Here is a 17,848-nt window from a genome sequence, read left to right on the forward strand (position 1 = left end):
CCTTCATCGATTTGCTGCATGCCAAAAAGAGCTGCCCGTAGACTGGAAACAGTACTTAGCATTAAAATCTGCATGGATACAGGGAGAAGTGACACTGCTGGATGGTGTATGGAGAAAGCAGGGGAGAAGAAAACAGAAGAAAACACACTGAAGGAAAGGAAAACCAAAAAGCAGAAGTGAGGGGTTAGTTCCAACCCTTGAGAAGAGAAGGCAGCCTTGCTTCATGGCTTGTGCTGTTCGCTGGTTCATGAAGGAGTTGCTAAAACACCGATGAAATCCTGAGCCAGAGGAAAGATGATCGTACGTTGAAACCTTCCGTTTGAGATTTTGTAGTTTATTTTGAAAGCTTGTTCTGCCCGTTTACATGTGTAAACATACATTTAGCTGCCTTTCCCCTAGGAAGACAGGGTGCAGAGGACACGTAGTGCAGTTAGGCAGGAATTTTGGCTCCTTCACCCAAGTCCGTGTCTCTTGACACCTGACAAAGAACGTACTTCGTGCTGTACATCTGTAGGTACAATTTCGTGTTTGTGCTTGCGGAAATGCCCAGTCCAGTTGCGGAGAGGTACTGGTGGTGTGCAGCGGAGGTGCGTTTCTGTGCCTCGGGGCTGTTGGGCAGGAGGTGGGGACACAAACAGAGGCACACAGACATACAGACATACAAACACCCACAGACATACAAACGCACACAGGCACGCGGACACAAACACAGACCTACAAACGCACACAAGCACACCGGGGCACACACCCGCCGGCCCCCGCCCCTCCATGCCGCCCGGGGCGGGCGGAGCCGCTCGGGTGGGCGGGGCCACCGGAAGGCGCGAGCCCACGTGTCCCGGCGGGGCGGGGAGGCGGCGGCGGGCCCGGCCGGTGCGCGGGCGGCCGCCGGGCTGCCTCAGCCATGGGTTGGCTGCCGGCGCAGGGCCGGCTGGTGGCGGGGCTGCTGGTCAATCTGGCCGCCTCCATCTGCATCGTTTTCCTGAACAAGTGGCTGTACGTGCGTCTGGGCTTCCCCAACCTCAGCCTCACCCTGGTGCACTTCGCCATCACCTGGCTCGGCCTCTACCTGTGCCAGGCGCTCGGCGCCTTCTCCCCCAAGAGCCTCCAGCCCGCGCAGGTGCTGCCGCTGGCCCTCAGCTTCTGCGGCTTCGTCGTTTTCACCAACCTCTCGCTGCAGAGCAACACCATCGGTACCTACCAGCTGGCCAAGGCCATGACCACGCCGGTCATCGTGGTCATCCAGAGCGTGGCTTACGGCAAGACTTTCCCTCTGCGGATCAAGCTGACCCTGGTGAGGAGGCGGCGGGGCCGAGGGGGGCGGGAAGGGGCAACGCTGAGGGCAGCGACGTCGCCTAAAACCGCCGTGTCCCCCTCCACAGGTCCCCATCACGCTGGGTGTTTTCCTCAACTCCTACTACGACGTGAAGTTCAACGTCCTGGGGATGGCGTTCGCCACCCTGGGCGTCCTGGTGACCTCCCTGTACCAAGTGGTGGGTAACGGCGCGGGCAGGGGAGCGTTGGGTGGTTGGGCTCCCACATACGCTGCCCCTTGTTTTGATCGCCTTTAGGTAGCACCCTGCCTCCCAGGAAACCTTCCGTGCTCCGTTATTTCTTTTTTAAAACCCCCACCAAATTGTGATAATCCACCATAACCCCTGATAAATTAAGGAATTGATCGTCCTTGCTGCTAAAAATTGGGGTGTCATCTCTAACGTGAGCGTTATTTTCAAGGGGCGAAGATTGCTTTAACAGTAAAACTCCTTTTTTTAATAGAGGGAACAGATGTTCTCCTTGCCAAAGCAAGTGCCTTGCGTTTGAGCTTTTTCCCTAGAAAGGATGTTTTCCAGTTCTTCAATCCCATGGTTTATCCTTGAGCTATTTATATTTTATCAGTATCCTTCTTCTGTTTCAACTATAGACATTCTAAGGTGGTTTTGTTAGAGGGTGGATTAATATATAAACACACATTACAACCTTTCCGGATAATTACAGTTTTAAAAATTGATATGTCCAAAGACTGCCTCAGCCCCTTTCTGCTGTAACATTGTACTAATAGCTTACCCGATCTGTTATTGACCATGACTGTAAGAGCCTCCTAAATTAGAAACTCCTGTCATGCTGATGCGATAGATTTAAACGTGCATTTCTTTGTACGAGGTGAACTGTGCCTCATAAAAAGTGAGGAGGCTCTTTGACTGTGGTGTGTAAGATGATAAATAATGGTCTCTTGACCTGTTTTGGCTAGGAGGAGGAAAGAGGTGCTGCATAATAACATTAAGTGATGTGTGTACTGGAGAAATAATGGTGCTTGGGTAAAATGATATAGATAAAAAAACCTGAGCAAGTTTATATGCTGGAATCCATGTTACCAGTTAATGTGATTTAAGTATTAAATGTCAGTTTTCAGCACAACACAAAGACGCGTCCTTTTGACTGTAGCATCTGTCTTCATAGCCATAGATAAGTAATATTTGTGAAAGCATGCAAGCTTAAAAATTGAAGTTAGAGGCAATTATAATCAATATTGAAATTAAATCCATTAAATCTGGAATAAACTGACAAAAGACAAATGTGTACTGGTTTTGTTAGCTTGTATGTACAGGAAAATGAGAAGAAAGCAACAGAATCCAGTCCCTGTTTAGGCAAGGATACTCGGCTCCAACACAGGCAGGATCTGGAATTTGTGTTGAAAATAAAGGGGAGCTGCTATTTTCTTCCCAGCTCCACAACCTATTTGTTCTTCCTCAAGTACGATACTTTACCCCCAGGCTACGGGAAAAGGAAAGTCTAGGCACTCTTTTCACTGCCCCTGCATACGATTTTCTCCTCTCATGGCTTTGTCACTTGAAAGAGATAAACACATGGGGCCTCCAGTGAGGCAAAGGTGAGGCTCAGCAGCCTGTTTAAGTAGTGCTGGCCACATGAGACTCCCTCTGTGTTAGTAGCCAGTTGGCTTTTGCTCAAGTTTTTCATTTTTTCCTCGTGTTTAACAGCTTTCTCTTTTGGTTTTAGTGGGTAGGTGCTAAGCAGCATGAGTTGCAGGTAAACTCTATGCAGTTGTTGTACTATCAGGCACCAATGTCCTCAGCCATGTTGTTGTTCATCATACCCTTCTTCGAGCCAGTCTTTGGAGAAGGGGGAATATTTGGGCCCTGGACGCTTTCTGCTGTGGTAAGGCTTTTATTGACTTTATTTAAATAATTATCACTGATGTAGTTAAATTTGATAGTAAAATCTGTTTCTTTGTGTAACAGATTTTTGTACAGTTCTTGGCTACGGTGAGATGAGAGGGGCATGTGCAGGGCACGACACCTCTTGTTGAGTCTGCCCCACTTCCCCTGAGAGGAGCGAGTCTGTCAATTGATTTCTCTCCTTATTCTTGTTTCTATTTAGAAGGCATCTGAACAACAGGAAAATCTATCAAAATCCAGAAGCTTCCCCTGGTGTATTAAGTGCTCTAGTTCTAGCTCTGACTGTCCACTCAAAGATACTCCCAACTTCTCTTCTGTGAAAGGATGCCAACAGTGGTTGCTCTGTAGAATTAGTAGTTTATTTTCACCAAGAAGACTATAGTTTCTCTCCATATCCTTCTGTCCATGAAATAACCAGTACTGCTGATTGTACCCCTCAGTGATGGGTCATTTCTTGTAGCATTGCATTTTATGAATGGGATAGCAGTATTCACAGTAATAAAATCAGATATTCTGCTTAAATAGTTTTTGTTGTGACCATAAATAGGACTATCTCAAAGTTAAAGAATACAACCTCTGTGTGAATGAATATCCAGATTTTCCAGATCACTCTTAAATGTTCACCAAGAGTAAAGAGAAAAGGCCTGTGGCTCTATCAGTGTATATTTATGGATGTCATACCCTGAGCTGCTTATACACATCACCCGTGTCTGTACTGATTTGAAGCTGTTTCTATTTTTGTCTTGCATATGTTTTTCTTGCCTGATATTTTGCATTTGAAAGCAAATGAAACTAAATAAATAACCTGGAATGTATCGACAAATTGCCAAAAGCAAGTCAGATTACTGACTGTGTCCATTAATCCACAGATAATGGTACTGCTGTCTGGAATAATAGCCTTTATGGTAAACTTGTCCATTTACTGGATCATTGGAAATACGTCACCTGTCACGTATCCTTTGTAACACTGGTCATTTCTCCTGTTTCCAGACTGATTATGTTGGAATTCATTTGGGCTGATTAATGTGGGAAAATTGTTTGATAACTTTCCTGGTTTATTTTAAACGATGAAGCTGGAAAAGCATGTTCGTGTTTTAGTGTGTTTTGTTTCTTTCTTTGGGATTTGTATAGGTAATGGCTGTTCGCTCGCTGACCTTCATACCTGCAGGGAATATTGACTCATTTTAATGACCTTTGGCTGCCTTGAGGAAGTGTTGGCATGTGAAAGGGGTGAAAGGCTTTAGGTGGAGGTTAGTACAGCCACAGGGATTGGGAAAACTGTATGAGCTGAGTCAACACCGTGTACCATTGCATGCTGTGGGTGGAACTAATGAAAATTCAAAGTGTTGCTTTTTACAAAAAAATAATACTGGTATTGGCTATTATCCTTAACAGATGTCTAGGTATAACATGTTTGGACATTTCAAGTTCTGCATCACCCTCCTGGGAGGGTGCCTCTTATTTAAGGATCCATTGTCTGTTAACCAAGGCCTTGGGATTCTGTGCACGCTGTTCGGCATTTTAGCCTACACCCACTTCAAGCTTAGTGAGCAGGAAAGCAATAAGAGTAAATTGGTCCAGCGTCCATAGAGCAAGAGCTTCTGAGGACTGTTGTGAAGGAAAACAAGTATTTAAATGTGCATTGATTTTAGAATGCACAAAATCGTCTCATCTACTTAAATCTATGGTTTTAGTTTAACTGCCAGGATTGTTCCTCTGTAACTAAACCAAACCAACTGAAGGATGTAAAATGCTGGGGTTTTGCCATCTCAGTCTGTCCTATCGTTTTCATTAAATTAAATCAGTAACTTAAAAGAGAAAAAGGCACACTTCAAATTGCTGTGGAAATTGTACTGAAGTAATTATATTTTTTGTATACCAAATGAGATCATGATGGCTACAGTTACAACACAGAGAGAGAGAAAGAAAAAGAATCCTGTCTGTTTTCAAGCCAGTATTGCTGTTGTGAAGAAACTTGGAGGCACTTTAATGCAGATGTTCTGGTGTGTAGTGATGCTTCCTCATTTTTGTCTGATGAACAATGAAGAGGGAAACATACTTTGTCCAGTCATTTTAAAAGAAGGCTGCCAGACTCATTCCTGTTTCTTGTATATGCTTTCTTATCTGTGGCTTCAAGACAGGGATGGATTTTTAGATGAAGAAAGCAAATAAAATTACAGGTGAAGAGGAAAGCAGAAAACTTGAAGCCACAGGCCAAGCTGTGAAAAAGGAGGAAATCAGATCTAAACAGTTCATCTTAATTTTTTCTTTTAATTTGTCAGGACATTAATGAAGCAATAGACATTTTGAAAAATGTTGTTACTGCTTTATAATTTTCTCTGTGCCAAAACCAAGACTTTACACAAGATCTTGTAAATACTTGTGAGCCTAATAAAATCTCTGGTTTTGTGGTAGTAACCAAATGTTTTGCAGCCCTTGCACACAGACACCCATGCTAAAAAATATTTTCGAGAAGGCTTCAGAAAGGTCACCATCTTTAGTGGGTGTGAAGGTTGCCCAGTTCTCTCTCTTGCCTTCAGCACCACCTGGCTTGCTCCGGTGCCCTTCCCCAAGGGTTACTTTGGGTGGGATCTGCAGGTTTGTTTGTTGTCATCATTTTAGGGGAGAGGCCCAGGGGCTGTCTGGACAATGCTGGGTGTGAGGCAGCACTTCCTCAAGAGACAGTCTTGGGAAATGTATCTGAATGACTGAAGAGTGCAAGGTGGGACCTGCTTCTGCTCTAATTAAAAAATGCTTTGAAAATTATTTTATGACAGTATCATGCACTTATTTTTACAACATGGATGGAAGAAGTTCAGTGCTGTTCTAGTTTAAAAAAGGGAAGAAAAAATAACTGCTTTCCATAAATCTGGTGAGAACATATGTTCACTAGATTTGCAGGGTTAGAATTTAATTGCAGTATCTTAATCTTTACATGTTGGGGTTTGTTTTGTCTTCATCTACCTCTATCAGATTTAAAGAGGGAAATTGTGTGGAAAAAAGCAAGAATTTAAGTTGTGCGGCCACTGACAGAAATAATATTTAGTTCCTCTAAGTTTTTTACAATAGAGGTAAGAAGTCTTTGTGTTGGAAACAATGCAATTTTTCTCAAGCTTGTAAATTATTTTTTCTGTTGCAGAGTTCTTGATTTAAGAAAAAGTTATTCCTCTGTGTAACCTAAGTTTATATGGTAACACTATATCATTTCAGAGTTACAAATACCTGAATAATTTTTCATCTTTGCCAACTGTTTCTTGGACATTGTACTGCTCCAAGAATAATTTTTAAATACAGTTTTGTAGATCTGTGTAATTAGTTTAAAAATACAGCCTGGACTATTGAAAGATGTATTCAGATGGTCAAGCTCTGGATGCATATCCTTCAGTATGTACACCTAGAAAGCCATTTGCATTAATTTGTGCTGTGCACAAGTTCTTTTGAGATGTAGACAGACTGCAGAAAAACAGCTAGAAAACAACTGAATTACATGCCTGTATGACAAAAATATTTGAGATGAGATGGATGTAAATATATATATATAAAGTGGTAGAATGAACTAAACAACCATGCCTGGAAATACAAAAGACTCTGTAAGGAGAGGACCAGATCTGCAAGAGAAAGTTAACAGCATCATTTTAAAAGTACATAATAAATATAATCTGGTGCTGGAAGGTGTGTGTGGGTGAGTCACTTAAGTGATGTGATTTTTTTTCATGCATTCAAGAACTCTCTTTTGAGATTTACTTTTATCTAATAAATAAGGTATCTTGAACTTTGTCATATAGTTCAAAATACTGAATCCAGGATGCTTGTGTAATTGTGGGATGGATCTTTGTATGCAGTGTTTCTTTGGATACCGTGTGTAGGGTGGGAATAAATTTTTAATCATTTGTCTGAAATCTGCTTATTGCAGAAGAGAGTAGTTGTTCTTCTCTTTTTCATCTTCTGTTTGAATTACACAACTTTGGGGGTCTAGGTGTGGATAAGACAAAATGGTACCACATGGATTTCTGTCCATGTGAATAGGGCAGGGAGATTGAACTTTTTGGACTCGTGGCATAAATGAGGGAAACTTTAAATCCTGAGTCTTATAAACTGGAGTCTTATAAAAATTACTGATGCTTGCTTATTCTAGTTTTTGGTCCACCACTTGAATGTGTTTTCCTGCTAACTATGTGTATTTCAATCAGTTTTGGCTTTCCTGAAAGAGAAATCATAGGCTTGCCATCCTCAGCAATGTGTAGTCTTCACCCTATGTGCAATTGAAGCTGTACTGTACACACCCTAATGTTCACTTTCTGCTTTTCATTTTACTTTATATCCAGACTTTGTATGACTAAACTGTGGTAACAGCATAGGCTTTGGTCCTTTTCTGCCATGCAGTGCTTTGCTGCTCTTATTAACATTCTTTACTTTAAAAAGCTACCATTGATGTAAGTTCAAATGGATCTGTAGATACCAAGATGGCATTTAAAAATGAGAGCAGATAATTCTGATTAAAACATGAGTAACTGGTGGTAAGTTATCTAGCCTTGTCCCCAAAAACACTTTGAAAGAACATCCTCAAGGTTTTCCTGTTTTCCCATTTTCCCCAAAGCAATTGGATGTATGTCTTCATTTAAGAGATGCTCAGTATAAAACTTTGTGTTGCCTTTAACTTTGGTAACCTGGTGCTTGTTCTGCAGCTTTTGCCTCGGGTTTTGTACAACTTGCTGCGTTCCTGCAGGTTCTGGGGCAGAGTGCCAGACGAGTTTCCTGTAGATGGGTGAACAGCTACTCTCTCAGGCTTGAGGTTGAAGGAGCGTGGTTTGCTGCTGTTACATGTATGAAAAGGAGGTTTGTCTTGCAGGAATTCTACAACATTCAGGACAGAACTGCAATTCAGCAGGACTGTATCCTCTCTCTGTCTCATTCAATGAAATGAGTGTCCAGCAATGGCCTGGGGCTAAAGCAACATTAAAACTTTGTTAAGGCTACACATAGCTTTTTCTTAAACTTTTTAAAATATATTAGTGGTAGTCAATGCTGGTTAAATATTAAGGTAAAATCTCATTTAATAATGTCTTATTATATGAGTTTCAGGAGAGTGGTTTTTAACATTTTGGAGTTGAGCTAATGTCTAACCCATATCTAGTTTGTCAAATCTGCAGAGTCTGTGAAAAGATGCTGGATTTCCTAGCTAGCTGTATATATCAGTACAGTTGGGCTGCTGAGGAGAGGCCTGCTCTTGAGCAATACTGGACACTGGAACACTGTTCTGGTATTTAGCAGTGACTAAGAAACATCTGGCCTGAAATTCACCAGCGTACTTAGGAAAGGAAAAAGGCTCGCTGATTGGTGAGAGCTTTTTAACTTCCTGCTTTTTATGCTCCTGCTTTCAGCAATAGGCTTGCAGGTTAAGGGAATTTGGAGAGCAGGACTTAGTCCCTCATATCACCTTTCATATAAAGATTTTTCTTCCAAGATGTTGGTTTTGCTTCCAGTTAAATAGTTATGTCTTACCTAGATTATGAAAGAAACAGAGTTTGGATTAAAGACTTGCAGGTGTTTGTTTGTGTTATGGGGTTTTTTCCTCTTAAAATTATATTTGAGCCTTTCAAAACCCAAGTTCCCTGTTTAATGAGAAAACAAAAAAGGGAAAATTATTTTAATAAATGAAAGACTACTGTGTGTATATAAGTGAAAATACATTCTGTTTTGCGAAAGAATTTCACTTTTCTAATTTTGAAGATGCAGCTCTTTGTTTTTCTACCGTTAAAATCAGGCAGATGTAAAGAAGCACCAGCTTTTCTGCTTCATACAAATTCAGTCTCTTCCTGCAGGTGCTCTCCCTTTGATCACAGTCTCAGCCTTCCTTTTGACAGCTCAGTTGTTGCAAAGATGATTGGGATGTCAGCTGCAGAGGGTTAAGAACTCAAAGGAAAAAACTACCAGCAGGAGCTGATATAATCTTGGGTGATGAGAAGTCCTACTGTAAGACATGGAGACATCTTACCAAACAGTGCTAAGTAGCAGGGAGAGGTGAGGGTCCATCTCCAGGCAGGTATTGCAAAGAATGCAAGAGCTAAATCGTTTGCATTTTTACTGTGCTGTAGTAGTTGACAAATTTAGTATAAAGTAGTTTTTTAATAATATAAAATTGAAAATACAAATGCCAATTAAAAAAACATAAAGAGCTGGATTCAGACAGTATTAAGATCTTTGCCAAGCTTGTTCCACAGCAATGATTAACCTTCCTTGAGAGAAGGGAGCTATTGTTACATAGGGGCCCTTGTCTGCCTTCCAATCCAGAAAAAATTATTTGCTTAAAATACAGGAGGAGTCAGGTTAACCTGAATTAAGAGGTAATTAGTCAGCTCAGGAATTGCACGTGCCTTCCCAGCTGCACTTGCTCAGTATCAAACAGGCACAATGTGCTGCCTTTATAATGGATAGGCAGGAACAGACATGGGCAGACTAAACATAATGTAATTAAAGTAAATTATATATTTAGAAACAAGTAGGGGGAACAATCCAAAGGCTGCCTGGAGGATTGGCATTGCAAAGATGTTTTCTGATCTGTTTGTGGCTTCACTAGAACATGAATACAAGCCATTCATTTGAAGGCATGTGGTTATATTCAAGGAGCTCCAAGAAGTCCAGCGTGGCTGTGAGTGTAACATGCACATGCAGGATGCACATGCAGGTTAAGCAGTATGTCTGAAAAGAGCAGGATTATTTTTGGAACCATAGAGGCTGTGTCTCATCCAGGAAGTAGGGAGGAGCTCTCTGGTTGAAGCAGAGCATAAGAATGTAATTTTTTAATGACCTTGGCACAAAAAACTGTTGTTTTACTTTCTTATTAAGAAGAGACTGATAAGCAAACTCAGTTTGTAAAGAGCTGTGTTCTGAGGCACATGGAATAATTATAGATACTGAGACCACAGAATAGAGGTGGTTGTCATTAAAGAAAAAAAAAAAAAAGTGAGACAATGGATTAAGAAACAACAGAGAAGGGTAAACAGCACATACACATCTAGGCAGGTTTTTAAATATAAGGTCTAAGTTTAGATGCTTAATTCCACAATTAGGCAGCTCAGTAACAGGGCCAGATTTGTCAGTGTGAACTTCTTCCCTTTCAAGAGAACTTGATAGAGAATAGCATTGGCTCAGCACTTCCAGAAAGGAAGCTGCATAATTGACAAGTTTGACTTTTTTTTTTTTTTTGTCTTCAACTAAATTAGGTATCATACTCAACCAAGAAACGGAGTCTGTTTCCTTACTCTGCCACAATTTTTTAATCCTCCTTTTTTTCTGGGGAAAAACCATTTGTGCACTTTATTTTCTAACTAGAGTGACTGCATGGGTTGTGTTTTACAATACACCAAAGTTGTGTATTAAAAACTTGGATTAAGATCTTCTTAATCAAGCTTCTGTCTTTGAGCTGAATGGAAAAAGCCTCTCCAGCTCCTATGATACAGCATCGACTGTTGTGAAATTAATGCTTCTCTCCAGAGTCCAAAGCAGTATTAAGGTCTGGGATTCCAAGTGGTTTACTTGTTAAGTGCATCTCTTGTGATGGTTAGTCAGAAACTGGTTTCCTATTTGTTAATCCAGTTGAGAGAAGAAACTGACAGTGATGATCATACGCCCTCCAGGAAATTACAATACATTTCTGAAAACACACATTCTTGATTTTCTGACTGTTAAGGTGGTTCTTCTGATCAGGATTAACAATGTACTAACATTTTTCAGCTAGTATCATTCCCCAGAGATGAGGTAGATTTTTTTTCTCAAACAAAGCCTAAGCAAAACTTTTCCACAAAGCATTTTCCAGTTCATTAATAGCTTTGTCTCTGTTGGGATAGGCATGTAAACCTTCATTCTATACCCCTAAACTTACAGTCTCAAAGACTTCCAGCTGACAGCAGTGTGAATGGACATTTGGGAGGTTGGCACTGAGCTGGGATTGCTGACCACCTGCACCAAGTTGGTTTTATAGAAATAGATGCACGTTTACAGAACCAGCTGTATTTGGATGTCATTCAGTCCTCATCTTGGATGCTGAAGACAGAAACGTAAATTCAGAAACTTTGAGAAATTAGCAGATGTAGATGAAGATACACTCCTAGCACACATCACATGAGACGGCATCATCAGTGGAATGTCATGTTCCTGCTTGAAGGCACAAGTCCCGTGTCTCCCCATGGAGCCAGCTTTTGCTTCTGCCCCTTGATCTGTCTGAACTGAGTTTATCGGGCCCTCTGCTAGGCAGAAAGCCACGACTGGCTGTAGAGCCTTCCGGGGCAGGCAGGCAAGTTTCTGTGTTGGGACAAGCGGGAAGGGTGACACCACATGGCTAGAAACAGGATCGAGGGAAGCGGGGCGGGGCTGGAGGCGCCTCTTTCAATAGTCCATGGAACGTCCACACGCCCAGACTAAGAAGGCAGGTTCTGAAGGAGGAAGTGTCACACATAAAGGACGTGGTGAGAAAACACTATTTTCATGTACAGCTACCAGCCTATCAGAAGAAGCTTCCAAAAAGCTTCTTAAGCACTCAACATATTTATGAGCCTTAAAGTGGTCTTGAAGTCTTTGGGAGACTGGCCCTGAGCCTCAGTGGCAGTTCTCTATTCCCCTTGTCACCCGTATAAAGGGAAGATCTTTGGATGTAAATTGTATGTTGTTCCTATTTTTCAGTGTGCTTTATTTAGCTGAAGCAGTCTGTGCTACATCATCTGTTTCTGCTTCTATAGTAATTCACTGGGTGTCACACAAATCACTGGGACTGGTTAATTTTCTAATCAGTTACTTGTCCCTAAGCAAGCCAGGATTTAAATACCTTCAAGTTAAGTATTCTCAGTGTTTTCATTGAGTGTAAAAGTAAGATAAGCAAGTCCCCTCATCTTCGGAGTTTCCTTTTAAAAAATAATGTAAATCAGCATATGCAAAGATGTCTGAGAAAATTATTTTATGATGCCCTTATTGTCTAATGAGATTTAAATTTGTGGTACTAGGAATGACTGAGATGAAGAAAAACTTACGTAAAGACTTTGCTGCCAAAGTGGCTTGGCAGGATTGGATTGTAGTAGAAGCCAGAGACACTGGGCTCTAAAGAGGAATCGCTCGCATTGGAAACTGAAACCAAAATCTAGTAAAAATGGAGAGCTGATATGCATATATAAAACCATATATTTTTCTTAGTTTTAGTGCAGTCATCGTTTTAGTGTTGCATAAAATAACTGTATGCCTGCATGAACCAAAAGGATTCAGTCTGTGTGCTGAGGCTGCCAGTGGTGTGTAGCAGTACTGCTCCCCAGCTACTTCAGGCTTCTGCTTTTCCAGAGACGATTGTCCTTTTCCTGGCTGTGTCATCAAAGAGGAATGTGTACCCTGCCGTGGTCTCCCTTGGATACAATCCTTGGAGTATCGGTTTAACAAGCCAGAGTGAGAACTGAGATGTGGGTAGCGATCCTGTCACCGAGAAAAACAGAAACTTCTCTGCATTGTTAGAGAATCAAGGCAGTACTTTATTCTGGCCAGGATGTTATTTCAGCCAGGATACGCAATAGAAATTATTTCATCCACACATGCCCAGGTTGTGCAGTGAAAATCATTCCATCACAAATGGTTTTTCACCACACGTTTCATGTATTTATACAGACTAATCCCAAAGAAATTCACGTTCATTGGTCTTAAATTACACAAATCTTAGTATTCTGTTTCCTATTGGTTACTGATCCCTTCGCCTTCGATGCTAATTTGGTCCTCATTCTTCGCTTCTCTTAGCGATCTTTGCCCTGACCAAGTGTCTCCTACCCCACCGGGGCAGGTAATGTTTGTTCGCTTGTCTCCTCTGCATCTTGCGGCTACTCCCAGTCTGTTGATGTTAAGCCCATCAGAACCCAGCCGTTGAAGAGCATATTTAGAAGAGAAACTTCAATTCCCCTCCCCTTGGTCAAAGGCGAACAAACCCCTGACTAAAGTCACATTAAAAATGTTACAAGTTGTATCATTTTCAACCATCCCTCCAACTTAAATTGTGTTGCAAAGGCAGTAAGTTTTGTCACAAAGTCCTAACAACAGCAGAAGGGAGTGATGTGTATTTTAAAATCAGCTTTCACAGAAATCGCTTTCAGTTTGAAGTACAGAGCAAATGAGTTATAAAACACAACGGCCTGCAAATTAGCATCAGAAGTGCCTTCTTTGGTACTATCAACACAACTCATCTTGTTGCAAACCTTTCGGCTCCTTTGCAACACAGGAAAAGCTGGGTTTGGGTAGCTAAAGTAATTATCAGTGCTAACATGCACTCTTCGCTTCTCCCTGAGTAACACCTGAGGGAAACTTGTAGGAATAGAGTCCCAGTTCTAACTGGGTTATCAACCCAGGTGACTGATACAAGAGATAACATTCAAGGTGTGGTTAGATGATAAGGAAAAGACCACTGAATGGCTCCCTGCCTTCAGGAGTTATTTCTCCATTTCCATCTCCAGTTCTCTGCTTCCAGCTGTGTGTCCCTGCTGCTTTCTTTATGATGTCTTATGTGTTTTTGATAAAGCAAGCTGACATACTAGCAGCAAATACAAGTAAATATCCTGCTGTTGAATCAGATAAATCTGGTCAAAGGACCAAAGCCACTTCAAAGAAATACTTGGCAAGGAATGCAGAGCTCCTGGCAAGGCCATTGTTTCAACAGGGCACTAGATGAGCTCAGGACATTCTTTGATGGTATTTGATGGGCTCAGCTGCATCACCAAACAGTCCAAGGAGGCTGAGGCAATCCAACACCACACTTCTTCCAAAAACATTCTCACCATCAGCTAGCAGCCATGAGTGAGGCGACAAGGAGGAGAATGGAACACCTCTCTCGAAGTTTTGTGCCCTGAAATCAGCCAAGCTTAATGTAATCTTCCTCCTCAGTCATGCTGCTAAGATAGCTGAAGATCCCACCTTTTCCCTGCCTACCTGTCTGCTGCCATTCCAGTGATGTCCTGCTGTGTAGCTGCTCAGGACTACCTCAGAGAACTGATCTACAGAAAAAAAATTGCATTATTTCTCAGGTGTGCCAAGTCACTTTATCCACTTTATACCATAGGTGCACAAATAACAGAAGGGGCAGCAAGAGGATGGAAGAAATGGCTGGGAACAGATCTCTCTGAAGTAACATGCCACCAACCCCTTTACAAAGGGATGCATGCTGAGTCTTCATCATCTTGCCATTAAACACAACCATTTTAGTGTGGCTGTGCAGCTAAGTAAGCCCCACAACTGCTCTATTTCTTGAGCAGAGCAGATAACGTGGCTGATTAAGGATCAGAGAGAGGGTAAGACAGGCCCAAGTCAATGACTCCCTGCAGCTCTACCTATACCCCATCCAAGAAGAAAGAGGAAATTAGATATTGTGATATCCTCTGCATTGAATGAGTTAAAGATCAGGATTGGCAATTATCTGCCAAAAAGGATAGCCTCTATTCTAACAGACTCTCTTCAATAGATATGGAGGAAAACAAGTGTTTCTGAGAATCTTTTTGAAACTGTATTTTAGCATGAAAACCAGATCTGTGCTCTCAGATGTCTCACTCCAGTGCTTTTCAGGGTATGTTTGTGTGAGGATTATTTTGTTCATGTGAGCAAACTGCAGCCTGTCCTCTGACAGCAAAGGCACGATCCAGTAATATCTTACAGTCCCACAAGAGTGGATTTGGGGTTTTTCCCTTGTGAGTAGCACTACACGGTGTATTTCTCTCAAGGTGTCCTACCCTCTGGCCTTGGCTCATAGATGAACAACATGTTGTTAAGATAAATAAGGCAAGTCAAAAGTCAAAGCCCAGTGCCTGCATATCTCTCCAAGTACATAAACAAACACAGAAGAAATTGCCAAATTATTTTTAAACTACAAACGTGATTTAAACTAGGATGCCAGGATGGATATTGCAAAACTAGCTGAATGAAGGAATACCAAAAAGTTTGTGCAGTTGCTTTTTGTGGACGCAAGAGATAACTGAGATATTAATGCTTCAATGGAACTGAACAAAGCACAGAATAGTATTTTGCATGGCTTCATCATCTGCAGTCAGAGCTTAGTTTGTGTCCTGCTTTTCCAGTGGCATCAGTGGGTTTGTGCAACTTTTATGTATTAATTACAAGAGCTTTTTTGGGTGCTGCAGATGGAAAAAAACCTTTTCTGCACCAGATGTCGCAACCAGCGAACCTCCCCTAACAAACCTCCTGCTGAGCCCAGCGGAGGCAGGGGCTCTGAGTCCCAAGGCTGTGAAACTGCAGTGGTGACTGTCAGACTGCCTAATGGAATAAGGGCAGGTGTCAGAAAAACAAGTTTAGTGGCACATACAGCCTTCAAAAATTCATGTAATTCATTTTGGCTTAATACTTCCTCTCTTCAAATACTGCCTTTCTGATAAAGACTCTGGATGTTATCCTGACCTGTACTACCCACTGGTACTTAGAGGTTTCAGTTTGTAAAGCAGCTGGAGTGGGGGGGGTTTCCCTTAACTTTGCTGCTTCATATTTAGTTAAAAAACCAACCAACCAACCAACCAACAGAAAAATTATTCTGGTAACAAAACCAGGTCATGGACTTGGACAAGAGTCGCGTGTTACTTGCCTGTTACTTGCCTGTTACATCTAGTGCAGACGGCCTCATCACAGTCCTCCTCAGGCTAATGCATGCCACATATTGGAAACTGCTACCAGCTGGCTTTCAGGTGGAAGTTATGAAGAATTAAAACTCTACAATCAAAGAAGAAAAACAGAATGTGAAATACATGGATATTGAAACACTTTTAAAAAGGAGCAAACCCTCTTGCTATATGCTTTTTTATTGATTCAATTCTACAAACATTTTCACATAGAACTGCCAAAAATCAGGACACATAATTGCAGAATAGATTGTGAGCTCTTTGTATGAAACTACTTTTTGTATCTCTAGAGCATGTATGTGTATATATATATATATATATGCAAAAAATATACTGTGGAAATATTAACAAAATCTGAAAAGCAGAAATGACATGGAGGAGAGAAGGACACAGGAATATGCAAGTCCTGGGAAGAAAACACTGTGGGAAGCAAAGTGGAGAAAATCAGAGGTGAATGTGAAAAAGAAGCTCAAGACAGTGCTGGTCATCCCAACCAGTGTCTGGCACCTGAAGTGCAGGATGCCAAAATTCCACGTCCTTAGTGTTTCTTACTGCAGATGTGAGTGTAAAATGTGTGAGAGCTTTTCCTTTGCTCCAGGGGGAAAAAAATGACATTTTCCCTTAATTTCTGTGACTGTCATGTTCCAGGGCCTTGGAACCCAGCTCGGAACAAGCAGCTGTTGCAGTGGAACTGTACTGCATCTCTGTGGGTCACAAAACTCCTCCCAGGAATACCCAGTTCTACACCAGTTCTCTGCTGAGTGCTATGCTGAGGTTACAATTCCTTTGCTCCACAGAGACAACAGTTTCTGTTTCAGCGTCATGAATGTGCTCCTTACTTACATGCCATTGTTTCATGTTTGTGTTTAAACAGGTACTAACTCACAGGCAGGCAACTGGGCACTGTAAAAAACTTCTCTCACTTGGCAACAAGTTATCACACACCAGCTCCTGGGTGCTGAGGTGACTTGTGATCAGGATCCACATGAAACGAGAGAGGGCATATGGGCAAAAGAAAATAGACAGACTGGGTAAGCAATGTGGTTTTTCAGGATGACTTAGCAAGATAAATCAGTTTATTTCAGGAGGTATATGGATCTATGCCTCATTTGGGGTGACATTTAATCTCAAGAAAATTCTTCACGGCAAATCTACTTCCAAAGTGGGCTTCAGAATATACATCCAGGGTTGATGACTTAGCCCTGTCTGTGATGGCAATAAACTCTTGGAGGGAAACTACTCAAATAAGTCTTGAGGGTTTCAGGTCAAGGCTACATCAGACACTAATGCCTCTAGTAAATTCTCCAAACTACTTGTCTAGCTACTTGCACTGTTTAACTGCATGTACTACAACTGTATGCTAAAAGTTGTACTGAAGAAGCTGTGCTCTCAAACACAGAGAGCCAGCAGAAAGGTGACTTTGTAATTCATCAGTAAATCAATTGTATTAGTAAAGGAAGAGGGCTGAGGCTTTTTTCAGGAATGGATGGTTCATCCTGTGTCAAGTAAAATCATACACCAGTCAGCAAGACTGCATCAACCAAACATTAAATTGTGGAGTCTGACAAGAAGGTCTGCAAGGAAGGATGTTATAGATCCTGTGATCCAAAGCAAAGCATATATTCTTTGTATAACAGGCAGCTAGAAAGCAAGTATGGAGCATGCAGAGGAGATGTGGGCAACTGGGTCAGCAGGACCGGGACAATTCTGGGAGACAAATGATCAGGTACATAGAATGGGTCTGAGTTAAGAAGCTGGTTGTGTAATAAAATCCCTTCTGGGTTTTGTTGTTAGAAACAAACAGTTCAAGTAACAGAGAGACACTTAAAATAATTTTTTTTCTTTTCTTCCTCTAACCTAGACTGCAGCCTGACTTGAATAGTACTTCAGGCCTGACTTCATCATCAGCTGTAGTTCTCTCCATGCATAGCATTCCAAATAGACTGGACTTGGATTGCATGCTGTGTTTGCTCGCAGCTTCTCCTGGATCTAGATTGTCCCTGAACACATTTCAGTTTC

General features: G+C 41.7%; 1 protein-coding gene and 1 long non-coding RNA gene across 3 annotated transcripts; one reads left to right on the plus strand and one right to left on the minus strand.

Annotated features, from left to right (window-relative positions):
- The first annotated feature begins 858 nt into the window (after positions 1–858).
- SLC35E3 (solute carrier family 35 member E3) lies at positions 859–6,862 on the plus strand. Its single transcript, XM_066183216.1, has 5 exons — positions 859–1,291; positions 1,380–1,490; positions 3,013–3,171; positions 4,061–4,143; positions 4,595–6,862. The coding sequence occupies exons 1-5, from the start codon at positions 902–904 to the stop codon at positions 4,779–4,781; spliced, it is 930 nt and encodes a 309-aa protein (XP_066039313.1). The 5' UTR covers positions 859–901; the 3' UTR covers positions 4,782–6,862.
- Positions 6,863–12,351: 5,489 nt separating this feature from the next.
- On the minus strand, positions 12,352–15,868 carry LOC136290195 (uncharacterized). 2 transcript variants are annotated; one of them, XR_010721038.1, is made up of 3 exons: positions 15,796–15,868; positions 14,139–14,203; positions 12,352–12,644 (listed from the first exon to the last, which is right to left on the minus strand). It is a non-coding gene; the product is annotated as an uncharacterized lncRNA (long non-coding RNA). The 2 variants fall into 2 exon arrangements; XR_010721037.1 differs by lacking the exon at positions 12,352–12,644 and adding an exon at positions 13,424–14,055.
- Between the last annotated feature and the right edge of the window lie 1,980 nt (positions 15,869–17,848).

The sequence above is a fragment of the Chamaea fasciata genome, unplaced genomic scaffold (assembly GCF_029207755.1).
Source record: "Chamaea fasciata isolate MVZ Bird 193981 ecotype frontalis unplaced genomic scaffold, bChaFas1.0.hap1 SCAF_5, whole genome shotgun sequence".
NCBI classification, from domain to species: Eukaryota; Metazoa; Chordata; class Aves; order Passeriformes; family Sylviidae; genus Chamaea; species Chamaea fasciata.